The sequence below is a fragment of the Punica granatum genome, unplaced genomic scaffold, assembly GCF_007655135.1.
Source record: "Punica granatum isolate Tunisia-2019 unplaced genomic scaffold, ASM765513v2 Contig00379, whole genome shotgun sequence".
Classification (NCBI taxonomy): domain Eukaryota; kingdom Viridiplantae; phylum Streptophyta; class Magnoliopsida; order Myrtales; family Lythraceae; genus Punica; species Punica granatum.
The window spans coordinates 1,480-28,140 of record NW_022204309.1 but is presented as its reverse complement, the minus strand read 5'-3'; the positions used below and the strand labels follow the sequence as shown (position 1 = coordinate 28,140).

The window sequence follows — 26,661 nt, the reverse complement described above, 5'->3', positions numbered from 1 at the left end:
ACCTTGGCATCTAATTCCACCTCAAGGTGGGTGATACCAAGACTGAGAGCGAGCTAGAGTCCATGTCGTTAATGCCCATAGCTTGGCCACAATACTGGGTGCTATACCGATTCTACGTGTGAAGCCTGCCCGCCACTGTCCATTCTCGTCTCGGACGATGCCACCGCCTCCTGCCTTACCAGGATTACCTAGCGCCAAGCCATTGGTATTAAGCTTGAACCGGCCTGGACTAGGGGAACCCATTTGACCATGAACTCACTACAACTTTTTTACCGCTGCGAAGGACTCTGCAGCCCTACTACGGGTTAACAAAGGGTTAATAAAAAAAAATTGCATTTTAATAATTCTAGCGCGAACTTTTGTCTTTAACTAAAAATGCACAAACTTTTGATTTGATAACAATTCTAGCATGACATTAAATTTTTCGTTAATTTGGACAGAATCGGGACCATAGAGGGCGCCGACGACCCCAATTGAGGGGAGGGCGCCTGCGAATGCAATAAGGGGGAGGGTGTTGGTGACCCCAATTGGGGGAGTGATAGCCGGGGTCGAGACTCCACCAAAGGAATTGGGAGAATTCCTAATTTGAGAGTTCTCCCGATTCCGGGGAATGGCCTTGATTCTGACCGCTAACACCCCCTTACATGATTGGGGTCACTAGCACCCTACCCCCCGATTGGGGTCGTCGGCGCTCTCTATGACCTCAATTCCGTCCAAATTTACGGAAAAATGGACCCTGCTAAAATTGATATCAAATCGAAAGTATGAACATATTTAGGTTAAGAAAAAAAAATTCGTGCTTGAATTGTTAAAATGTGAAAATTTTGTATTTTTTTTGTTATTAATCCTTTTTAAAATAACTAAATAAATGACACCCCTATTCTTGGTCCTAATTCTGGCCCTATTGATACCTCCGGGCTAAATGGAAAAAGTGAAATCCCCAAGGACTGCGGGTTGGTAGGATTGAATGGAAATATGATCATTTACGTAATTACCAAGCAAAGTTCAAAACATTACGCCAACAAAACGAAAAGGGAATGAGAACAGGAGAATAAATAGATGAATGTGTATTAATTACCCAAATTACTGTCGTAATCACCATTAACCACAGTAACATTATTACCGTTTTCTCAAAAGGTTTTTGTGGAGTAAGATCATTTAAAATTTTCTCGAAAAGGAAAACTTGACTTTCTTTTGATGTTGATGCCATGGAAAATGCAGGGAAGTGAAAGTACGTCTGAGCTTACTTGCAGAGTGAAAAAGCAGGGCAAAACCCAAGAGGAGCATTGCCATAAGAACTAGAGGTGTGTACGGATGCCGAATATACCTGGAAACGATTAAAACCTACCCGTTATGGTAGGGTCTAGTTCTGATTGAAAATTGGATAGGGTCCATCAAGAGAGGACATAGTGCGGTGACGCACCTCTCTCCTGGTGATCAAGAAGTCTCAGTTTCAATACTTAGTGGGACTACTCGTGCTCCTTTATTAGATATTTAATATTTCTATTTCAATATACTACATGGACTTCCTTTGTAATTGAAAAAAAAAAGAAAAAAGAAAAAATGATAGGATCCGAGTATAAAAATTAGGAATCGGTGAAATCCGATTCCGATTCCAGCAGAGAGAGTACCCACAACTGGAACCAGAACCAGGATCTGCAACCTGCCTTTCTATATATACACGTAAATATACAACATGCATATACATATATATGTATATATAAATTAATAATCCCACATAAACAAAAGGGAAAAAAATAAAATGGAAAACCCTGGAATTAGCTCTCTTTTATCTCTACTTCATCCATCTCTCCCCTGAGCTCCCCATTGACGCCCATTCCTCTAGAATCGTTTAGCCATCGCAATCATTTTTCAGGGCGACAACGGCTGCTGCTCCGTAGGCTCGAGGCGTGAGCTACTGCTACTCTTCTTTGTTGACACTACCATGAACCAGCCAAATCGTGAAGCTCTGTTGCTCAAGTAGTGGCCACTGACATGCTTTAGAGCTTCTCTAAGAAGAACCTCCCTACCTCGGCAATGTAATGTAGTGCCGGTTCGAAACTCCCAAACAGTGGTTACCGTCCCGCGAGAGTTCCTCGAGACTGCCGCACTGGTGGGTGATCGAGAAAAAAAAGAAAAAGAAAAAGAAAAGGAAAAAGAATAGTATAGATTTTAAACGGGTATTCAGAACCTGTGATATAATACAAAGTTTTGGATAGAGTTCGGTTCTATGACTAATAGTGGTAGGGCATAGTTCCAAAATTACGGAACAGGTCCTATATAGATAGGATCCGGATATCTTGAAAACTATAGGGTATCCAAATTCGCACGGCCCAAATAGGATCTGAGGTCTGTGGAAGAGAAGCCATTGATGGATTGATTGACGAAAGAACTGCTTTGAATGCTTTCTAGTGTCTCAACGAGGGAGTATACGTGCATATCTATAGCGGGCAAGAAGGTCTTGATGTGGGCCCACCCAAAGGTGCATGTGGACCCCATGGGTGTGTCTAGTCTCTTCTGTAATGGCAATGAGTTACCAAGTAATGAGCTGTAGGTTTAAATGTAGTTAGTTACTATAAAGTTGTTAATGCGGTTTTTATTATGAAGGGAACAAAAATCTTTTTATTATGAAGGGAACAAAAATCATGTTTGTCTTTGACCTCCATATGTGTGGCCAAAAATTAACTAATTAAGTTCGAGTTAGTTCTACTCAAACATTAGATTGAAGAAGTTAGAATGATCGGTTTGATCATGCCACCATCGATTCTAAGATTTGTGTAGTTGGCTCGGTCGATTATGCAATCTATGAAACTTGGGGTGTCCGTTATTGGTTGGAACAATTCAATGGCTCGATTGGCCGCCCTTCTGAGGTTATTACTTTTGAAATAAAAATTTCCACTTTAGTACCAGAAAGATAATAAAAACTGATGAATATATTAAAGTTACATCCCCAATAACTTTGAAATTGAATAATTATATTACCTCATTTTAAAATAGGACACCCACCATCCTTGTTTTTGTGTGCGCTACTGCTGACATGTCACGTGTAAATGCCTCGTTAAATAATTTTTTTATTTGAAACATTTTTTGTTCAATAACCAAAAAATTCCAAAATTTTCACATTTTAATAGTTTTAACACGAACTTTTTTCTCTCATCCAAAAAATACAAAATTATCGAAACCAGAGCAAGGCAATACCGTTTTGGAGCAAGAAAGTGTCACTAAGACGCAAGACAAAGCGATGAAAGCCTGAGGCGTTCGCCAGAAGTTTTGAAGCGAGCAAGAGTGCCCAGAATGCGAAGATTATTTAAAAACACATAGCAAATAGGATCCAAAATTCTATATGTAAAAGAGGGAATGTTGTAACTGCTCAACACATGATCTCGACTTTCAGAGACAAAGATCACAATTGCTGGAGAGCAAGGAAAATTTATAAATAGCTGAAGATCCCAACGGAGAAAGGACCTTTCGTTCAACAAAAATTTCAACATAGCTTTCAATTAGCAGTAGACTAATTTATTAGTAAGAGTAGTCTAATTTTGATTTCGAGCTTGTAGCAGTAGGAGTTTATCCTCAACGATTCTGGTTCAACAGTCTATGATGGTAGAAATCGTCCTCAACAGCACGATCGTGAGCTCATTGCCATCATCCTACGGCTATTTAGCTAGAGCATCTCAATGTGGTTGCATCCTCCATTGTTGATACAGGCGACTTCAAATCAGTCTATAGTAGTGCACGACCCTGGCGGGATGGAAGGGAGTGTAAAATATCCTTTGTGATCTTGGTTTGAGTTTGTATTCTTCATTACCATCTCTGTATTCCATCGACTTTGTGATTGCAAAATAAATGCTTCGCAATTGTGCGCTGTCTCTCTATTGTCACGAAGTCCTTTTAATTAAGTCATTTACAAAACTCCAAATTAGGATTTGAACAGAAAAATAAGTTCTCTAATTCTCTAGAAAATAGGAAAATTTTAAACTATCGTTCTCCAATCACCAAAATCTAGCCACAACTGACAAAAACAAAATGAGAATTAATGAAACCACGGTGTGGGAGTATCGGGATACGAAATCAACTAAAAGCACCTTGTGGCAAGGAACCAAGCCGATGCTCGAATGAGGACTGTTTGTTTTAATCAAGAGATTATTGACACCTTCTAATCTCACCCAAAAAAAAAAAACAACTGATCATCTTGTCCCAGAGAAGGCTAATAATGGAAATGACAGGGAAAAGTGGAGGAACTTATTAGTACTGATGAAACGGAGTGAAAGCTAATGTCTGTGGAAATGATGCCATTAGTGGATCGATCGATGAATGGATGTTTCGAATGATATCAAAAGTCTCAACCAACATACACAGACTTACATATTTATTTATATACAAATATATTATCTATGCAGACGAGAAGGTTAAATGGAAATGAAGGAAAAAGACCCTTTCTGATTTTTATATATATATATATATATATATATCGCGAGAGAGAGAGATAAGGTTAGTGAATCAATCAGATGGGTCAGGAGATGAGCTGCGAGAACGAAATGCGGTATATTCGAAATTGGATTCTTGCTTCTACAATGCGTAACCCTTCGCAATACGATTAATGGATAAATGAGACAAGGCTAGCTTAATCTCTCAAACCCATATATTAGATAAAGGAAAAAAAAGCGTTTAAAATGAAGATCAATTTATTAAGCGGCACTAAACACAGTAATTCTCTCTGATAATCCTCCTTTTCTGATTTTTTCTTCCCCTTATTTTCCCACATCACATCAAACTGAAGCTTTTCTTCTCTTTCTCTCTTTAAGTCTCTCTCAATTGCTATTTACCAGGATATACGCAGCTATCATGACCTGAAAACAAGAGGAATTTGTGAAATAATACTCTTCAGTTAAAAGAAGATTCATGAGTCTAGATATAAAGAAAGAGAGTATATACTACACTTAAAACATTTCTACAAGAGTGAGTATTTTTTTAGTATTGATAGATTTTAAAAATGGCTAATTATTCGGAAAAGGTTTTCAAATAAAAGCGGGCCTTTGTAAAAGAAGTTTTACTTGGATCGGTGGAAGTTTGCATGGCCGCGCCGCCAAAGTCGCAATCAGTAGGTTTCTTCTCAGAGTGCTGGAAGAGGGAGTTCATGGCATACGATGCATGAGCAGCGACTGTGTTGGGCTCAAAGCAAGGGGCTCCTGGTTGGATTGAGGCGCAGTCCGCGCCATGACCACAGGCATAGTCAAGGGCTGCCTGGAGCTTTGGGACTTCAGCTCCAGTCTTCGCGATGCACCAACTACCATTTGGTTCCGAAGCTGCCTTGGTGACTGTTGAATCGGTGCCGTGCAACAATAGGTAATCATGCGCGATTATATCGGACAGATTAATAGGTAATCATGAAAGTGTCCACCAACAATATTAGAAGGGAATTAAAACAGGAGAGAAATTATTGGAGCTCGCCACTTGGCATGAATAAAACTTCAACTAATGATGAATGGGTATTAATTACCCAAATTACTGCCAAAATCACAAATTAATCACAGCAACATATAATTGATGTTTTTCTCAACACATTTTTGGGAAATAAGACTGTATAAAATTTTCTCGAAAAGAAAACCCGACTTTCTTTTAAGTAAAAGAGCTACAAAGCTTACTTGCGGAGTGAAGAAGCAGGGCAAAAGCTAAGAGGAGGAGAAGAGACATTGGGGCTGAGGTCTGTGGAAGGGAAGCCATAATGGATGGATTGATCGATCAAAGAAATGCTTAGAATGATTTGCACTTCCAGTGTCTCAACCAAGAAGAAATGCACATATATATATATATATGTGTGTGTGCGCGCGCGCGCGCGTTTGTAAATAGTGACAGTGAATTACCAAATGAGCTATAGGAATAAATATAGTTAGTTAATAATAAAAAGAAAGGTTATTAACGTGGTGTTTTATTATGATGGGAAGTAAAATCCAATTTGACTTTGTCCACCGCACTTGGCCTTATCCATGCTATAAACTTTGTTTCTTTACAAAATCACACTCTATTCCATTTAACTTCACTTTACTTTTCCATCAAATCAATAACACAATCATTATATTTTTATTGTTTTTTTCAATTTAATAATAGATTCTCTCACATACTTTTTTTTAATTATTATTACAATTAATTTTTTAATATTAAAAAATTCTCCAAATTATTCATTATTTTTCCCTCAATTCAACAACATTGTCATTTCTGTTTTATGTTCTTATACAATTAAATAATAAATTCTCTCACGTATGTTTTCTTAACTATAATTACAACTAATTTTTTAAAGATAAATTTTTTCAATTACTTGTATCTTCATCCCGTGAAATTAAGTATAATCATACTCTACTCTATTACCAAACGCCACGTAACTAATTAAGTTCGAGTTAGTTTTGCTCGAGCAGTAAATTTATTTTATGCTTTGTTTGTTTACTAAATCACACTCTACTTCGTTTAACTCCACTTTATTTTTTCAATAATTCAATAATACAATCATTAAATTTCTACATTTTTTTCAATTTAAAAATAAATTTTCTCGCGTACTTTTTCTCAACAATTATTATAATTAATTTTTTAATATTAAATTCTTCTAACTATTCATTTTTTTCTCAATTCAACAATATAATCATTACTTTTTTATCCTCTTATTCATTTTAATAATTAATTCTCTTACATATTTTTTCTAAACTACAATTACAACCAATTTTTTAATAATAAATTTCTCCAAGTACTTTTGTTTTCGTCCCGTGGAGTTAAGAATAATCATACTTTACTCCGTTACCAAACACGACCTAACTAATTAAGTTCAAGTTAGTTTTGCTCGAACAGTACATTTAAGTGATTGATTAGAGTCGGTTTGTTTGTGCCGTCCTCGACTCTATGATTTTTTATTAGATTTCGCGTGATATTAATTTATCAAACTAAGGTTCACCATACATCATGAATTCGATTCTCCCCTACTGGTGACCAATCTAGGATGGCATATACTGATAAAGTCTCCATATGATAAGAAATACATATCCGGTGAGCGCTCAAAGAAAACAACAAAATGCTCTCTTAAATAGACAAGCCTCCGAGCTAGTGCATCGGCGCTGAAGTTCCCTTCGCGGAAGATCTGCGCAGCACGAATACCCTGGAATGTACTGCTGAGGGTCCTGCAATCAATCACAAGAGTACGTAGTAATGAATTACTACAACTATCACCCCAACAAGATCATATACGACCTTGGCATCTAATTCCACCTCAAGGTGGGTGATACCAAGACTGAGAGCGAGCTAGAGTCCATGTCGTTAATGCCCATAGCTTGGCCACAATACTGGGTGCTATACCGATTCTACGTGTGAAGCCTGCCCGCCACTGTCCATTCTCGTCTCGGACGATGCCACCGCCTCCTGCCTTACCAGGATTACCTAGCGCCAAGCCATTGGTATTAAGCTTGAACCGGCCTGGACTAGGGGAACCCATTTGACCATGAACTCACTACAACTTTTTTACCGCTGCGAAGGACTCTGCAGCCCTACTACGGGTTAACAAAGGGTTAATAAAAAAAAATTGCATTTTAATAATTCTAGCGCGAACTTTTGTCTTTAACTAAAAATGCACAAACTTTTGATTTGATAACAATTCTAGCATGACATTAAATTTTTCGTTAATTTGGACAGAATCGGGACCATAGAGGGCGCCGACGACCCCAATTGAGGGGAGGGCGCCTGCGAATGCAATAAGGGGGAGGGTGTTGGTGACCCCAATTGGGGGAGTGATAGCCGGGGTCGAGACTCCACCAAAGGAATTGGGAGAATTCCTAATTTGAGAGTTCTCCCGATTCCGGGGAATGGCCTTGATTCTGACCGCTAACACCCCCTTACATGATTGGGGTCACTAGCACCCTACCCCCCGATTGGGGTCGTCGGCGCTCTCTATGACCTCAATTCCGTCCAAATTTACGGAAAAATGGACCCTGCTAAAATTGATATCAAATCGAAAGTATGAACATATTTAGGTTAAGAAAAAAAAATTCGTGCTTGAATTGTTAAAATGTGAAAATTTTGTATTTTTTTTGTTATTAATCCTTTTTAAAATAACTAAATAAATGACACCCCTATTCTTGGTCCTAATTCTGGCCCTATTGATACCTCCGGGCTAAATGGAAAAAGTGAAATCCCCAAGGACTGCGGGTTGGTAGGATTGAATGGAAATATGATCATTTACGTAATTACCAAGCAAAGTTCAAAACATTACGCCAACAAAACGAAAAGGGAATGAGAACAGGAGAATAAATAGATGAATGTGTATTAATTACCCAAATTACTGTCGTAATCACCATTAACCACAGTAACATTATTACCGTTTTCTCAAAAGGTTTTTGTGGAGTAAGATCATTTAAAATTTTCTCGAAAAGGAAAACTTGACTTTCTTTTGATGTTGATGCCATGGAAAATGCAGGGAAGTGAAAGTACGTCTGAGCTTACTTGCAGAGTGAAAAAGCAGGGCAAAACCCAAGAGGAGCATTGCCATAAGAACTAGAGGTGTGTACGGATGCCGAATATACCTGGAAACGATTAAAACCTACCCGTTATGGTAGGGTCTAGTTCTGATTGAAAATTGGATAGGGTCCATCAAGAGAGGACATAGTGCGGTGACGCACCTCTCTCCTGGTGATCAAGAAGTCTCAGTTTCAATACTTAGTGGGACTACTCGTGCTCCTTTATTAGATATTTAATATTTCTATTTCAATATACTACATGGACTTCCTTTGTAATTGAAAAAAAAAAGAAAAAAGAAAAAATGATAGGATCCGAGTATAAAAATTAGGAATCGGTGAAATCCGATTCCGATTCCAGCAGAGAGAGTACCCACAACTGGAACCAGAACCAGGATCTGCAACCTGCCTTTCTATATATACACGTAAATATACAACATGCATATACATATATATATATATATAAATTAATAATCCCACATAAACAAAAGGGAAAAAAATAAAATGGAAAACCCTGGAATTAGCTCTCTTTTATCTCTACTTCATCCATCTCTCCCCTGAGCTCCCCATTGACGCCCATTCCTCTAGAATCGTTTAGCCATCGCAATCATTTTTCAGGGCGACAACGGCTGCTGCTCCGTAGGCTCGAGGCGTGAGCTACTGCTACTCTTCTTTGTTGACACTACCATGAACCAGCCAAATCGTGAAGCTCTGTTGCTCAAGTAGTGGCCACTGACATGCTTTAGAGCTTCTCTAAGAAGAACCTCCCTACCTCGGCAATGTAATGTAGTGCCGGTTCGAAACTCCCAAACAGTGGTTACCGTCCCGCGAGAGTTCCTCGAGACTGCCGCACTGGTGGGTGATCGAGAAAAAAAAGAAAAGAAAAAGAAAAGGAAAAAGAATAGTATAGATTTTAAACGGGTATTCAGAACCTGTGATATAATACAAAGTTTTGGATAGAGTTCGGTTCTATGACTAATAGTGGTAGGGCATAGTTCCAAAATTACGGAACAGGTCCTATATAGATAGGATCCGGATATCTTGAAAACTATAGGGTATCCAAATTCGCACGGCCCAAATAGGATCTGAGGTCTGTGGAAGAGAAGCCATTGATGGATTGATTGACGAAAGAACTGCTTTGAATGCTTTCTAGTGTCTCAACGAGGGAGTATACGTGCATATCTATAGCGGGCAAGAAGGTCTTGATGTGGGCCCACCCAAAGGTGCATGTGGACCCCATGGGTGTGTCTAGTCTCTTCTGTAATGGCAATGAGTTACCAAGTAATGAGCTGTAGGTTTAAATGTAGTTAGTTACTATAAAGTTGTTAATGCGGTTTTTATTATGAAGGGAACAAAAATCTTTTTATTATGAAGGGAACAAAAATCATGTTTGTCTTTGACCTCCATATGTGTGGCCAAAAATTAACTAATTAAGTTCGAGTTAGTTCTACTCAAACATTAGATTGAAGAAGTTAGAATGATCGGTTTGATCATGCCACCATCGATTCTAAGATTTGTGTAGTTGGCTCGGTCGATTATGCAATCTATGAAACTTGGGGTGTCCGTTATTGGTTGGAACAATTCAATGGCTCGATTGGCCGCCCTTCTGAGGTTATTACTTTTGAAATAAAAATTTCCACTTTAGTACCAGAAAGATAATAAAAACTGATGAATATATTAAAGTTACATCCCCAATAACTTTGAAATTGAATAATTATATTACCTCATTTTAAAATAGGACACCCACCATCCTTGTTTTTGTGTGCGCTACTGCTGACATGTCACGTGTAAATGCCTCGTTAAATAATTTTTTTATTTGAAACATTTTTTGTTCAATAACCAAAAAATTCCAAAATTTTCACATTTTAATAGTTTTAACACGAACTTTTTTCTCTCATCCAAAAAATACAAAATTATCGAAACCAGAGCAAGGCAATACCGTTTTGGAGCAAGAAAGTGTCACTAAGACGCAAGACAAAGCGATGAAAGCCTGAGGCGTTCGCCAGAAGTTTTGAAGCGAGCAAGAGTGCCCAGAATGCGAAGATTATTTAAAAACACATAGCAAATAGGATCCAAAATTCTATATGTAAAAGAGGGAATGTTGTAACTGCTCAACACATGATCTCGACTTTCAGAGACAAAGATCACAATTGCTGGAGAGCAAGGAAAATTTATAAATAGCTGAAGATCCCAACGGAGAAAGGACCTTTCGTTCAACAAAAATTTCAACATAGCTTTCAATTAGCAGTAGACTAATTTATTAGTAAGAGTAGTCTAATTTTGATTTCGAGCTTGTAGCAGTAGGAGTTTATCCTCAACGATTCTGGTTCAACAGTCTATGATGGTAGAAATCGTCCTCAACAGCACGATCGTGAGCTCATTGCCATCATCCTACGGCTATTTAGCTAGAGCATCTCAATGTGGTTGCATCCTCCATTGTTGATACAGGCGACTTCAAATCAGTCTATAGTAGTGCACGACCCTGGCGGGATGGAAGGGAGTGTAAAATATCCTTTGTGATCTTGGTTTGAGTTTGTATTCTTCATTACCATCTCTGTATTCCATCGACTTTGTGATTGCAAAATAAATGCTTCGCAATTGTGCGCTGTCTCTCTATTGTCACGAAGTCCTTTTAATTAAGTCATTTACAAAACTCCAAATTAGGATTTGAACAGAAAAATAAGTTCTCTAATTCTCTAGAAAATAGGAAAATTTTAAACTATCGTTCTCCAATCACCAAAATCTAGCCACAACTGACAAAAACAAAATGAGAATTAATGAAACCACGGTGTGGGAGTATCGGGATACGAAATCAACTAAAAGCACCTTGTGGCAAGGAACCAAGCCGATGCTCGAATGAGGACTGTTTGTTTTAATCAAGAGATTATTGACACCTTCTAATCTCACCCAAAAAAAAAAAACAACTGATCATCTTGTCCCAGAGAAGGCTAATAATGGAAATGACAGGGAAAAGTGGAGGAACTTATTAGTACTGATGAAACGGAGTGAAAGCTAATGTCTGTGGAAATGATGCCATTAGTGGATCGATCGATGAATGGATGTTTCGAATGATATCAAAAGTCTCAACCAACATACACAGACTTACATATTTATTTATATACAAATATATTATCTATGCAGACGAGAAGGTTAAATGGAAATGAAGGAAAAAGACCCTTTCTGATTTTATATATATATATATATATATATATCGCGAGAGAGAGAGATAAGGTTAGTGAATCAATCAGATGGGTCAGGAGATGAGCTGCGAGAACGAAATGCGGTATATTCGAAATTGGATTCTTGCTTCTACAATGCGTAACCCTTCGCAATACGATTAATGGATAAATGAGACAAGGCTAGCTTAATCTCTCAAACCCATATATTAGATAAAGGAAAAAAAAAGCGTTTAAAATGAAGATCAATTTATTAAGCGGCACTAAACACAGTAATTCTCTCTGATAATCCTCCTTTTCTGATTTTTTCTTCCCCTTATTTTCCCACATCACATCAAACTGAAGCTTTTCTTCTCTTTCTCTCTTTAAGTCTCTCTCAATTGCTATTTACCAGGATATACGCAGCTATCATGACCTGAAAACAAGAGGAATTTGTGAAATAATACTCTTCAGTTAAAAGAAGATTCATGAGTCTAGATATAAAGAAAGAGAGTATATACTACACTTAAAACATTTCTACAAGAGTGAGTATTTTTTTAGTATTGATAGATTTTAAAAATGGCTAATTATTCGGAAAAGGTTTTCAAATAAAAGCGGGCCTTTGTAAAAGAAGTTTTACTTGGATCGGTGGAAGTTTGCATGGCCGCGCCGCCAAAGTCGCAATCAGTAGGTTTCTTCTCAGAGTGCTGGAAGAGGGAGTTCATGGCATACGATGCATGAGCAGCGACTGTGTTGGGCTCAAAGCAAGGGGCTCCTGGTTGGATTGAGGCGCAGTCCGCGCCATGACCACAGGCATAGTCAAGGGCTGCCTGGAGCTTTGGGACTTCAGCTCCAGTCTTCGCGATGCACCAACTACCATTTGGTTCCGAAGCTGCCTTGGTGACTGTTGAATCGGTGCCGTGCAACAATAGGTAATCATGCGCGATTATATCGGACAGATTAATAGGTAATCATGAAAGTGTCCACCAACAATATTAGAAGGGAATTAAAACAGGAGAGAAATTATTGGAGCTCGCCACTTGGCATGAATAAAACTTCAACTAATGATGAATGGGTATTAATTACCCAAATTACTGCCAAAATCACAAATTAATCACAGCAACATATAATTGATGTTTTTCTCAACACATTTTTGGGAAATAAGACTGTATAAAATTTTCTCGAAAAGAAAACCCGACTTTCTTTTAAGTAAAAGAGCTACAAAGCTTACTTGCGGAGTGAAGAAGCAGGGCAAAAGCTAAGAGGAGGAGAAGAGACATTGGGGCTGAGGTCTGTGGAAGGGAAGCCATAATGGATGGATTGATCGATCAAAGAAATGCTTAGAATGATTTGCACTTCCAGTGTCTCAACCAAGAAGAAATGCACATATATATATATATATGTGTGTGTGCGCGCGCGCGCGCGTTTGTAAATAGTGACAGTGAATTACCAAATGAGCTATAGGAATAAATATAGTTAGTTAATAATAAAAAGAAAGGTTATTAACGTGGTGTTTTATTATGATGGGAAGTAAAATCCAATTTGACTTTGTCCACCGCACTTGGCCTTATCCATGCTATAAACTTTGTTTCTTTACAAAATCACACTCTATTCCATTTAACTTCACTTTACTTTTCCATCAAATCAATAACACAATCATTATATTTTTATTGTTTTTTTCAATTTAATAATAGATTCTCTCACATACTTTTTTTTAATTATTATTACAATTAATTTTTTAATATTAAAAAATTCTCCAAATTATTCATTATTTTTCCCTCAATTCAACAACATTGTCATTTCTGTTTTATGTTCTTATACAATTAAATAATAAATTCTCTCACGTATGTTTTCTTAACTATAATTACAACTAATTTTTTAAAGATAAATTTTTTCAATTACTTGTATCTTCATCCCGTGAAATTAAGTATAATCATACTCTACTCTATTACCAAACGCCACGTAACTAATTAAGTTCGAGTTAGTTTTGCTCGAGCAGTAAATTTATTTTATGCTTTGTTTGTTTACTAAATCACACTCTACTTCGTTTAACTCCACTTTATTTTTTCAATAATTCAATAATACAATCATTAAATTTCTACATTTTTTTCAATTTAAAAATAAATTTTCTCGCGTACTTTTTCTCAACAATTATTATAATTAATTTTTTAATATTAAATTCTTCTAACTATTCATTTTTTTCTCAATTCAACAATATAATCATTACTTTTTTATCCTCTTATTCATTTTAATAATTAATTCTCTTACATATTTTTTCTAAACTACAATTACAACCAATTTTTTAATAATAAATTTCTCCAAGTACTTTTGTTTTCGTCCCGTGGAGTTAAGAATAATCATACTTTACTCCGTTACCAAACACGACCTAACTAATTAAGTTCAAGTTAGTTTTGCTCGAACAGTACATTTAAGTGATTGATTAGAGTCGGTTTGTTTGTGCCGTCCTCGACTCTATGATTTTTTATTAGATTTCGCGTGATATTAATTTATCAAACTAAGGTTCACCATACATCATGAATTCGATTCTCCCCTACTGGTGACCAATCTAGGATGGCATATACTGATAAAGTCTCCATATGATAAGAAATACATATCCGGTGAGCGCTCAAAGAAAACAACAAAATGCTCTCTTAAATAGACAAGCCTCCGAGCTAGTGCATCGGCGCTGAAGTTCCCTTCGCGGAAGATCTGCGCAGCACGAATACCCTGGAATGTACTGCTGAGGGTCCTGCAATCAATCACAAGAGTACGTAGTAATGAATTACTACAACTATCACCCCAACAAGATCATATACGACCTTGGCATCTAATTCCACCTCAAGGTGGGTGATACCAAGACTGAGAGCGAGCTAGAGTCCATGTCGTTAATGCCCATAGCTTGGCCACAATACTGGGTGCTATACCGATTCTACGTGTGAAGCCTGCCCGCCACTGTCCATTCTCGTCTCGGACGATGCCACCGCCTCCTGCCTTACCAGGATTACCTAGCGCCAAGCCATTGGTATTAAGCTTGAACCGGCCTGGACTAGGGGAACCCATTTGACCATGAACTCACTACAACTTTTTTACCGCTGCGAAGGACTCTGCAGCCCTACTACGGGTTAACAAAGGGTTAATAAAAAAAAATTGCATTTTAATAATTCTAGCGCGAACTTTTGTCTTTAACTAAAAATGCACAAACTTTTGATTTGATAACAATTCTAGCATGACATTAAATTTTTCGTTAATTTGGACAGAATCGGGACCATAGAGGGCGCCGACGACCCCAATTGAGGGGAGGGCGCCTGCGAATGCAATAAGGGGGAGGGTGTTGGTGACCCCAATTGGGGGAGTGATAGCCGGGGTCGAGACTCCACCAAAGGAATTGGGAGAATTCCTAATTTGAGAGTTCTCCCGATTCCGGGGAATGGCCTTGATTCTGACCGCTAACACCCCCTTACATGATTGGGGTCACTAGCACCCTACCCCCCGATTGGGGTCGTCGGCGCTCTCTATGACCTCAATTCCGTCCAAATTTACGGAAAAATGGACCCTGCTAAAATTGATATCAAATCGAAAGTATGAACATATTTAGGTTAAGAAAAAAAAATTCGTGCTTGAATTGTTAAAATGTGAAAATTTTGTATTTTTTTTGTTATTAATCCTTTTTAAAATAACTAAATAAATGACACCCCTATTCTTGGTCCTAATTCTGGCCCTATTGATACCTCCGGGCTAAATGGAAAAAGTGAAATCCCCAAGGACTGCGGGTTGGTAGGATTGAATGGAAATATGATCATTTACGTAATTACCAAGCAAAGTTCAAAACATTACGCCAACAAAACGAAAAGGGAATGAGAACAGGAGAATAAATAGATGAATGTGTATTAATTACCCAAATTACTGTCGTAATCACCATTAACCACAGTAACATTATTACCGTTTTCTCAAAAGGTTTTTGTGGAGTAAGATCATTTAAAATTTTCTCGAAAAGGAAAACTTGACTTTCTTTTGATGTTGATGCCATGGAAAATGCAGGGAAGTGAAAGTACGTCTGAGCTTACTTGCAGAGTGAAAAAGCAGGGCAAAACCCAAGAGGAGCATTGCCATAAGAACTAGAGGTGTGTACGGATGCCGAATATACCTGGAAACGATTAAAACCTACCCGTTATGGTAGGGTCTAGTTCTGATTGAAAATTGGATAGGGTCCATCAAGAGAGGACATAGTGCGGTGACGCACCTCTCTCCTGGTGATCAAGAAGTCTCAGTTTCAATACTTAGTGGGACTACTCGTGCTCCTTTATTAGATATTTAATATTTCTATTTCAATATACTACATGGACTTCCTTTGTAATTGAAAAAAAAAAGAAAAAAGAAAAAATGATAGGATCCGAGTATAAAAATTAGGAATCGGTGAAATCCGATTCCGATTCCAGCAGAGAGAGTACCCACAACTGGAACCAGAACCAGGATCTGCAACCTGCCTTTCTATATATACACGTAAATATACAACATGCATATACATATATATATATATAAATTAATAATCCCACATAAACAAAAGGGAAAAAAATAAAATGGAAAACCCTGGAATTAGCTCTCTTTTATCTCTACTTCATCCATCTCTCCCCTGAGCTCCCCATTGACGCCCATTCCTCTAGAATCGTTTAGCCATCGCAATCATTTTTCAGGGCGACAACGGCTGCTGCTCCGTAGGCTCGAGGCGTGAGCTACTGCTACTCTTCTTTGTTGACACTACCATGAACCAGCCAAATCGTGAAGCTCTGTTGCTCAAGTAGTGGCCACTGACATGCTTTAGAGCTTCTCTAAGAAGAACCTCCCTACCTCGGCAATGTAATGTAGTGCCGGTTCGAAACTCCCAAACAGTGGTTACCGTCCCGCGAGAGTTCCTCGAGACTGCCGCACTGGTGGGTGATCGAGAAAAAAAAGAAAAAGAAAAAGAAAAGGAAAAAGAATAGTATAGATTTTAAACGGGTATTCAGAACCTGTGATATAATACAAAGTTTTGGATAGAGTTCGGTTCTATGACTAATAGTGGTAGGGCATAGTTCCAAAATTACGGAACAGGTCCTATATAGATAGGATCCGGATATCTTGAAAACTATAGGGTATCCAAATTCGCACGGCCCAAATAGGATCTGAGGTCTGTGGAAGAGAAGCCATTGATGGATTGATTGACGAAAGAACTGCTTTGAATGCTTTCTAGTGTCTCAACGAGGGAGTATACGTGCATATCTATAGCGGGCAAGAAGGTCTTGATGTGGGCCCACCCAAAGGTGCATGTGGACCCCATGGGTGTGTCTAGTCTCTTCTGTAATGGCAATGAGTTACCAAGTAATGAGCTGTAGGTTTAAATGTAGTTAGTTACTATAAAGTTGTTAATGCGGTTTTTATTATGAAGGGAACAAAAATCTTTTTATTATGAAGGGAACAAAAATCATGTTTGTCTTTGACCTCCATATGTGTGGCCAAAAATTAACTAATTAAGTTCGAGTTAGTTCTACTCAAACATTAGATTGAAGAAGTTAGAATGATCGGTTTGATCATGCCACCATCGATTCTAAGATTTGTGTAGTTGGCTCGGTCGATTATGCAATCTATGAAACTTGGGGTGTCCGTTATTGGTTGGAACAATTCAATGGCTCGATTGGCCGCCCTTCTGAGGTTATTACTTTTGAAATAAAAATTTCCACTTTAGTACCAGAAAGATAATAAAAACTGATGAATATATTAAAGTTACATCCCCAATAACTTTGAAATTGAATAATTATATTACCTCATTTTAAAATAGGACACCCACCATCCTTGTTTTTGTGTGCGCTACTGCTGACATGTCACGTGTAAATGCCTCGTTAAATAATTTTTTTATTTGAAACATTTTTTGTTCAATAACCAAAAAATTCCAAAATTTTCACATTTTAATAGTTTTAACACGAACTTTTTTCTCTCATCCAAAAAATACAAAATTATCGAAACCAGAGCAAGGCAATACCGTTTTGGAGCAAGAAAGTGTCACTAAGACGCAAGACAAAGCGATGAAAGCCTGAGGCGTTCGCCAGAAGTTTTGAAGCGAGCAAGAGTGCCCAGAATGCGAAGATTATTTAAAAACACATAGCAAATAGGATCCAAAATTCTATATGTAAAAGAGGGAATGTTGTAACTGCTCAACACATGATCTCGACTTTCAGAGACAAAGATCACAATTGCTGGAGAGCAAGGAAAATTTATAAATAGCTGAAGATCCCAACGGAGAAAGGACCTTTCGTTCAACAAAAATTTCAACATAGCTTTCAATTAGCAGTAGACTAATTTATTAGTAAGAGTAGTCTAATTTTGATTTCGAGCTTGTAGCAGTAGGAGTTTATCCTCAACGATTCTGGTTCAACAGTCTATGATGGTAGAAATCGTCCTCAACAGCACGATCGTGAGCTCATTGCCATCATCCTACGGCTATTTAGCTAGAGCATCTCAATGTGGTTGCATCCTCCATTGTTGATACAGGCGACTTCAAATCAGTCTATAGTAGTGCACGACCCTGGCGGGATGGAAGGGAGTGTAAAATATCCTTTGTGATCTTGGTTTGAGTTTGTATTCTTCATTACCATCTCTGTATTCCATCGACTTTGTGATTGCAAAATAAATGCTTCGCAATTGTGCGCTGTCTCTCTATTGTCACGAAGTCCTTTTAATTAAGTCATTTACAAAACTCCAAATTAGGATTTGAACAGAAAAATAAGTTCTCTAATTCTCTAGAAAATAGGAAAATTTTAAACTATCGTTCTCCAATCACCAAAATCTAGCCACAACTGACAAAAACAAAATGAGAATTAATGAAACCACGGTGTGGGAGTATCGGGATACGAAATCAACTAAAAGCACCTTGTGGCAAGGAACCAAGCCGATGCTCGAATGAGGACTGTTTGTTTTAATCAAGAGATTATTGACACCTTCTAATCTCACCCAAAAAAAAAAAACAACTGATCATCTTGTCCCAGAGAAGGCTAATAATGGAAATGACAGGGAAAAGTGGAGGAACTTATTAGTACTGATGAAACGGAGTGAAAGCTAATGTCTGTGGAAATGATGCCATTAGTGGATCGATCGATGAATGGATGTTTCGAATGATATCAAAAGTCTCAACCAACATACACAGACTTACATATTTATTTATATACAAATATATTATCTATGCAGACGAGAAGGTTAAATGGAAATGAAGGAAAAAGACCCTTTCTGATTTTTATATATATATATATATATATATATCGCGAGAGAGAGAGATAAGGTTAGTGAATCAATCAGATGGGTCAGGAGATGAGCTGCGAGAACGAAATGCGGTATATTCGAAATTGGATTCTTGCTTCTACAATGCGTAACCCTTCGCAATACGATTAATGGATAAATGAGACAAGGCTAGCTTAATCTCTCAAACCCATATATTAGATAAAGGAAAAAAAAGCGTTTAAAATGAAGATCAATTTATTAAGCGGCACTAAACACAGTAATTCTCTCTGATAATCCTCCTTTTCTGATTTTTTCTTCCCCTTATTTTCCCACATCACATCAAACTGAAGCTTTTCTTCTCTTTCTCTCTTTAAGTCTCTCTCAATTGCTATTTACCAGGATATACGCAGCTATCATGACCTGAAAACAAGAGGAATTTGTGAAATAATACTCTTCAGTTAAAAGAAGATTCATGAGTCTAGATATAAAGAAAGAGAGTATATACTACACTTAAAACATTTCTACAAGAGTGAGTATTTTTTTAGTATTGATAGATTTTAAAAATGGCTAATTATTCGGAAAAGGTTTTCAAATAAAAGCGGGCCTTTGTAAAAGAAGTTTTACTTGGATCGGTGGAAGTTTGCATGGCCGCGCCGCCAAAGTCGCAATCAGTAGGTTTCTTCTCAGAGTGCTGGAAGAGGGAGTTCATGGCATACGATGCATGAGCAGCGACTGTGTTGGGCTCAAAGCAAGGGGCTCCTGGTTGGATTGAGGCGCAGTCCGCGCCATGACCACAGGCATAGTCAAGGGCTGCCTGGAGCTTTGGGACTTCAGCTCCAGTCTTCGCGATGCACCAACTACCATTTGGTTCCGAAGCTGCCTTGGTGACTGTTGAATCGGTGCCGTGCAACAATAGGTAATCATGCGCGATTATATCGGACAGATTAATAGGTAATCATGAAAGTGTCCACCAACAATATTAGAAGGGAATTAAAACAGGAGAGAAATTATTGGAGCTCGCCACTTGGCATGAATAAAACTTCAACTAATGATGAATGGGTATTAATTACCCAAATTACTGCCAAAATCACAAATTAATCACAGCAACATATAATTGATGTTTTTCTCAACACATTTTTGGGAAATAAGACTGTATAAAATTTTCTCGAAAAGAAAACCCGACTTTCTTTTAAGTAAAAGAGCTACAAAGCTTACTTGCGGAGTGAAGAAGCAGGGCAAAAGCTAAGAGGAGGAGAAGAGACATTGGGGCTGAGGTCTGTGGAAGGGAAGCCATAATGGATGGATTGATCGATCAAAGAAATGCTTAGAATGATTTGCACTTCCAGTGTCTCAACCAAGAAGAAATGCACATATATATATATATGTGTGTGTGCGCGCGCGCGCGCGTTTGTAAATAGTGGCAGTGAATTACCAAATGAGCTATAGGAATAAATATAGTTAGTTAATAATAAAAAGAAAGGTTATTAACGTGGTGTTTTATTATGATGGGAAGTAAAATCCAATTTGACTTTGTCCACCGCACTTGGCCTTATCCATGCTATAAACTTTGTTTCTTTACAAAATCACACTCTATTCCATTTAACTTCACTTTACTTTTCCATCAAATCAATAACACAATCATTATATTTTTATTGTTTTTTTCAATTTAATAATAGATTCTCTCACATACTTTTTTTTAATTATTATTACAATTAATTTTTTAATATTAAAAAATTCTCCAAATTATTCATTATTTTTCCCTCAATTCAACAACATTGTCATTTCTGTTTTATGTTCTTATACAATTAAATAATAAATTCTCTCACGTATGTTTTCTTAACTATAATTACAACTAATTTTTTAAAGATAAATTTTTTCAATTACTTGTATCTTCATCCCGTGAAATTAAGTATAATCATACTCTACTCTATTACCAAACGCCACGTAACTAATTAAGTTCGAGTTAGTTTTGCTCGAGCAGTAAATTTATTTTATGCTTTGTTTGTTTACTAAATCACACTCTACTTCGTTTAACTCCACTTTATTTTTTCAATAATTCAATAATACAATCATTAAATTTCTACATTTTTTTCAATTTAAAAATAAATTTTCTCGCGTACTTTTTCTCAACAATTATTATAATTAATTTTTTAATATTAAATTCTTCTAACTATTCATTTTTTTCTCAATTCAACAATATAATCATTACTTTTTTATCCTCTTATTCATTTTAATAATTAATTCTCTTACATATTTTTTCTAAACTACAATTACAACCAATTTTTTAATAATAAATTTCTCCAAGTACTTTTGTTTTCGTCCCGTGGAGTTAAGAATAATCATACTTTACTCCGTTACCAAACACGACCTAACTAATTAAGTTCAAGTTAGTTTTGCTCGAACAGTACATTTAAGTGATTGATTAGAGTCGGTTTGTTTGTGCCGTCCTCGACTCTATGATTTTTTATTAGATTTCGCGTGATATTAATTTATCAAACTAAGGTTCACCATACATCATGAATTCGATTCTCCCCTACTGGTGACCAATCTAGGATGGCATATACTGATAAAGTCTCCATATGATAAGAAATACATATCCGGTGAGCGCTCAAAGAAAACAACAAAATGCTCTCTTAAATAGACAAGCCTCCGAGCTAGTGCATCGGCGCTGAAGTTCCCTTCGCGGAAGATCTGCGCAGCACGAATACCCTGGAATGTACTGCTGAGGGTCCTGCAATCAATCACAAGAGTACGTAGTAATGAATTACTACAACTATCACCCCAACAAGATCATATACGACCTTGGCATCTAATTCCACCTCAAGGTGGGTGATACCAAGACTGAGAGCGAGCTAGAGTCCATGTCGTTAATGCCCATAGCTTGGCCACAATACTGGGTGCTATACCGATTCTACGTGTGAAGCCTGCCCGCCACTGTCCATTCTCGTCTCGGACGATGCCACCGCCTCCTGCCTTACCAGGATTACCTAGCGCCAAGCCATTGGTATTAAGCTTGAACCGGCCTGGACTAGGGGAACCCATTTGACCATGAACTCACTACAACTTTTTTACCGCTGCGAAGGACTCTGCAGCCCTACTACGGGTTAACAAAGGGTTAATAAAAAAAAATTGCATTTTAATAATTCTAGCGCGAACTTTTGTCTTTAACTAAAAATGCACAAACTTTTGATTTGATAACAATTCTAGCATGACATTAAATTTTTCGTTAATTTGGACAGAATCGGGACCATAGAGGGCGCCGACGACCCCAATTGAGGGGAGGGCGCCTGCGAATGCAATAAGGGGGAGGGTGTTGGTGACCCCAATTGGGGGAGTGATAGCCGGGGTCGAGACTCCACCAAAGGAATTGGGAGAATTCCTAATTTGAGAGTTCTCCCGATTCCGGGGAATGGCCTTGATTCTGACCGCTAACACCCCCTTACATGATTGGGGTCACTAGCACCCTACCCCCCGATTGGGGTCGTCGGCGCTCTCTATGACCTCAATTCCGTCCAAATTTACGGAAAAATGGACCCTGCTAAAATTGATATCAAATCGAAAGTATGAACATATTTAGGTTAAGAAAAAAAAATTCGTGCTTGAATTGTTAAAATGTGAAAATTTTGTATTTTTTTTGTTATTAATCCTTTTTAAAATAACTAAATAAATGACACCCCTATTCTTGGTCCTAATTCTGGCCCTATTGATACCTCCGGGCTAAATGGAAAAAGTGAAATCCCCAAGGACTGCGGGTTGGTAGGATTGAATGGAAATATGATCATTTACGTAATTACCAAGCAAAGTTCAAAACATTACGCCAACAAAACGAAAAGGGAATGAGAACAGGAGAATAAATAGATGAATGTGTATTAATTACCCAAATTACTGTCGTAATCACCATTAACCACAGTAACATTATTACCGTTTTCTCAAAAGGTTTTTGTGGAGTAAGATCATTTAAAATTTTCTCGAAAAGGAAAACTTGACTTTCTTTTGATGTTGATGCCATGGAAAATGCAGGGAAGTGAAAGTACGTCTGAGCTTACTTGCAGAGTGAAAAAGCAGGGCAAAACCCAAGAGGAGCATTGCCATAAGAACTAGAGGTGTGTACGGATGCCGAATATACCTGGAAACGATTAAAACCTACCCGTTATGGTAGGGTCTAGTTCTGATTGAAAATTGGATAGGGTCCATCAAGAGAGGACATAGTGCGGTGACGCACCTCTCTCCTGGTGATCAAGAAGTCTCAGTTTCAATACTTAGTGGGACTACTCGTGCTCCTTTATTAGATATTTAATATTTCTATTTCAATATACTACATGGACTTCCTTTGTAATTGAAAAAAAAAAGAAAAAAGAAAAAATGATAGGATCCGAGTATAAAAATTAGGAATCGGTGAAATCCGATTCCGATTCCAGCAGAGATAGTACCCACAACTGGAACCAGAACCAGGATCTGCAACCTGCCTTTCTATATATACACGTAAATATACAACATGCATATATATATATAAATTAATAATCCCACATAAACAAAAAGGAAAAAAATAAAATGGAAAACCCTGGAATTAGCTCTCTTATCTCTACTTCATCCATCTCTCCCCTGAGCTCCCCATTGACGCCCATTCCTCTAGAATCGTTTAGCCATCGCAATCATTTTTCCGGGCGTCAACGGCTGCTGCTCCCTAGGCTTGAGGCACTTTAGCTGTTCTCCACTCCACCCGAGGCGTGAGCTACTGCTACTCTTCTTTGTTGACACTACCATGAACCAGCCAAATCGTGAAGCTCTGTTGCTCAAGTAGTGGCCACTGACATGCTTTAGAGCTTCCCTAAGAAGAAGCCTCCCTACCTCGGCAATGTAATGTAGTGCCGGTTCGAAACTCCCAAACAGTGGTTACCGTCCCGCGAGAGTTCCTCGAGACTGCCGCACTAGTAGGTGACCGAGAAAAAAAAAGAAAAAGAAAAAGAAAAGGAAAAAGAATAGTATAGATTTTAAACGGGTATTCAGAACCTGTGATATAATACAAAGTTTGGATAGAGTTCGGTTCTATGACTAATAGTGGTAGGGCACAGTTCCAAAATTACGGAACAGGTCCTATATAGATAAGATCCGGATATCTTGAAAGCTATAGGGTATCCAAATTCGCATGACCCAAATAGGAACTGAGGTCTATGGAAGAGAAGCCATTGATGGATTGATTGACGAAAGAACTGCTTTGAATGCTTTGCAGTGTCTCAACCAGGGAGTATACGTGCATATCTAAAGCGGGCAAGAAGGTCTTGATGTGGGCCCACCCAAAGGTGCATGTGGACCCCATGGGTGTGTCTAGTCTCTTCTGGAATGGCAATGAGTTACCAAGTAATAAGCTGTAGGTTTAAATGTAGTTAGTTACTATAAGGTTGTTAATGCGGTTTTTATTATGAAGGGAACAAAAATCTTTTTATTATGAAGGGAGCAAAAATCATGTTTGTCTTTGACCTCCATATGTGTGGCCAAAAATTAACTAATTAAGTTCGAGTTAGTTCTACTCGAACATTAGATTGAAGAGGTTAGAATGATCGGTTTGATCATGCCACCATCGATTCTAAGATTTGTGTAGTTGGCTCGGCCGATGATGCAATCTGTGGAACTTGGGGTGTCCGTTATTGGTTGGAACAATCCAATGGCTCGATTGGCCGCCCTTCTGAGGTTATTACTTTTGAAATAAAAATTTCCACTTTAGTACCAGAAAGATAATAAAAATTGATGAATATAAACCACGGTGTGGGAGTATCGGGATACGAAATCAACTAAAAGCACCTTGTGGCAAGGAACCAAGCCGATGCTCGAATGAGGACTGTTTGTTTTAATCAAGAGATTATTGACACCTTCTAATCTCACCCAAAAAAAAAAAAACAACTGATCATCTTGTCCCAGAGAAGGCTAATAATGGAAAAGACAGGGAAAAGTGGAGGAACTTATTAGTACTGATGAAACAGAGTGAAAGCTAATGTCTGTGGAAATGATGCCATTAGTGGATCGATCGATGAATGGATGTTTCGAATGATATCAAAAGTCTCAACCAACATACACAGACTTACATATTTATTTATATGCAAATATATTATCTATGCAGACGAGAAGGTTAAATGGAAATGAAGGAAAAAGACCCTTTCTGATTATATATATATATATATATATATATATAGCGAGAGAGAGAGATAAGGTTAGTGAATCAATCAGATGGGTCAGGAGATGAGCTGCGAGAACGAAATGCGGTATATTCGAAATTGGATTCTTGCTTCTACAATGCGTAACCCTTCGCAATACGATTAATGGATAAATGAGACAAGGCTAGCTTAATCTCTCAAACCCATATATTAGATAAAGGAAAAAAAAAAAGCGTTTAAAATGAAGATCAATTTATTAAGCGGCACTAAACACAGTAATTCTCTCTGATAATCCTCCTTTTCGGATTTTTTCTTCCCCTTATTTTCCCACATCACATCAAACTGAAGCTTTTCTTCTCTTTCTCTCTTTAAGTCTCTCTCAATTGCTATTTACCAGGATATACGCAGCTATCATGACCTGAAAACAAGAGAAATTTGTGAAATAATACTCTTCAGTTAAAAGAAGATTCATGAGTTTAGATATAAAGAAAGAGAGTATATACTACACTTAAAACATTTCTACAAGAGTGAGTATTTTTTTAGTATTGATAGATTTTAAAAATGGCTAATTATTCGGAAAAGGTTTTCAAATAAAAGCGGGCCTTTGTAAAAGAAGTTTTACTTGGATCGGTGGAAGTTTGCATGGCCGCGCCGCCAAAGTCGCAATCAGTAGGTGTCTTCTCAGAGTGCTGGAAGAGCCAGTTCATGGCATACGATGCATGAGCAGCGATTGTGTTGGGCTCAAAGCAAGGGGCTCCTGGTTGGATTGAGGCGCAGTCCGCGCCATGACCACAGGCATAGTCAAGGCTGCCTGGAGCTTTGGGACTTCAGCTCCAGTCTTCGCGATGCACCAACTACCATTTGGTTCCGAAGCTGCCTTGGTGACTGTTGAATCGGTGCCGTGCAACAATAGGTAATCATGCGCGATTATATCGGACAGATTAATAGGTAATCATGAAAGTGTCCACCAACAATATTAGAAGGGAATTAAAACAGGAGAGAGAAATTATTGGAGCTCGCCACTTGGCATGAATAAAACTCCAACTAATGATGAATGGGTATTAATTACCCAAATTACTGCCAAAATCACAAATTAATCACAGCAACATATAATTGATGTTTTTCTCAACACATTTTTGGGAAATAAGACTGTATAAAATTTTCTCGAAAAGAAAACCCGACTTTCTTTTAAGTAAAAGAGCTACAAAGCTTACTTGCGGAGTGAAGAAGCAGGGCAAAAGCTAAGAGGAGAGAGAAGAGACATTGGGGCTGAGGTCTGTGGAAGGGAAGCCATAATGGATGGATTGATCGATCAAAGAAATGCTTAGAATGATTTGCACTTCCAGTGTCTCAACCAAGAAGAAAATGCAACATTATATTAATATATATATATATATATATCTGTGTGTGTGTGCGCGGTTTGTAAATAGTGGCAGTGAATTACCAAATGAGCTATAGGAATAAATATAGTTAGTTAATAATAAAAAGAAAGGTTATTAACGTGGTGTTTTATTATGGAGGGAAGTAAAATCCAATTTGACTTTGTCCACCGCACTTGGACTTATCCATGCTATAAACTTTGTTTCTTTACAAAATCACACTCTATTCCATTTAACTTCACTT

At 37.7% G+C, this 26,661-nt stretch overlaps 3 protein-coding genes and 1 long non-coding RNA gene across 4 annotated transcripts; all 4 read right to left on the bottom strand.

Annotated features, from left to right (window-relative positions):
- Positions 1 to 4,521: 4,521 nt before the first annotated feature.
- LOC116190203 (glucan endo-1,3-beta-glucosidase 7-like) lies at positions 4,522 to 5,794 on the bottom strand. Its single transcript, XM_031519863.1, has 3 exons — positions 5,646 to 5,794; positions 5,055 to 5,318; positions 4,522 to 4,850 (listed from the first exon to the last, which is right to left on the bottom strand). The coding sequence occupies exons 1-3, from the start codon at positions 5,722 to 5,724 to the stop codon at positions 4,819 to 4,821; spliced, it is 375 nt and encodes a 124-aa protein (XP_031375723.1). The 5' UTR covers positions 5,725 to 5,794; the 3' UTR covers positions 4,522 to 4,818.
- Positions 5,795 to 11,752: 5,958 nt separating this feature from the next.
- LOC116190204 (glucan endo-1,3-beta-glucosidase 7-like) lies at positions 11,753 to 13,023 on the bottom strand. Its single transcript, XM_031519865.1, has 3 exons — positions 12,876 to 13,023; positions 12,285 to 12,548; positions 11,753 to 12,080 (listed from the first exon to the last, which is right to left on the bottom strand). Exons 1-3 carry the CDS (start codon positions 12,952 to 12,954, stop codon positions 12,049 to 12,051), a joined length of 375 nt encoding a protein of 124 aa, XP_031375725.1. The 5' UTR covers positions 12,955 to 13,023; the 3' UTR covers positions 11,753 to 12,048.
- Positions 13,024 to 18,980: 5,957 nt separating this feature from the next.
- On the bottom strand, positions 18,981 to 20,243 carry LOC116190202 (glucan endo-1,3-beta-glucosidase 7-like). Its single transcript, XM_031519862.1, has 3 exons — positions 20,105 to 20,243; positions 19,514 to 19,777; positions 18,981 to 19,309 (listed from the first exon to the last, which is right to left on the bottom strand). Exons 1-3 carry the CDS (start codon positions 20,181 to 20,183, stop codon positions 19,278 to 19,280), a joined length of 375 nt encoding a protein of 124 aa, XP_031375722.1. The 5' UTR covers positions 20,184 to 20,243; the 3' UTR covers positions 18,981 to 19,277.
- Positions 20,244 to 25,126: 4,883 nt separating this feature from the next.
- On the bottom strand, positions 25,127 to 25,839 carry LOC116190205. Its single transcript, XR_004152621.1, has 2 exons — positions 25,661 to 25,839; positions 25,127 to 25,456 (listed from the first exon to the last, which is right to left on the bottom strand). It is a non-coding gene; the product is annotated as an uncharacterized LOC116190205 (long non-coding RNA).
- Positions 25,840 to 26,661: the final 822 nt, after the last annotated feature.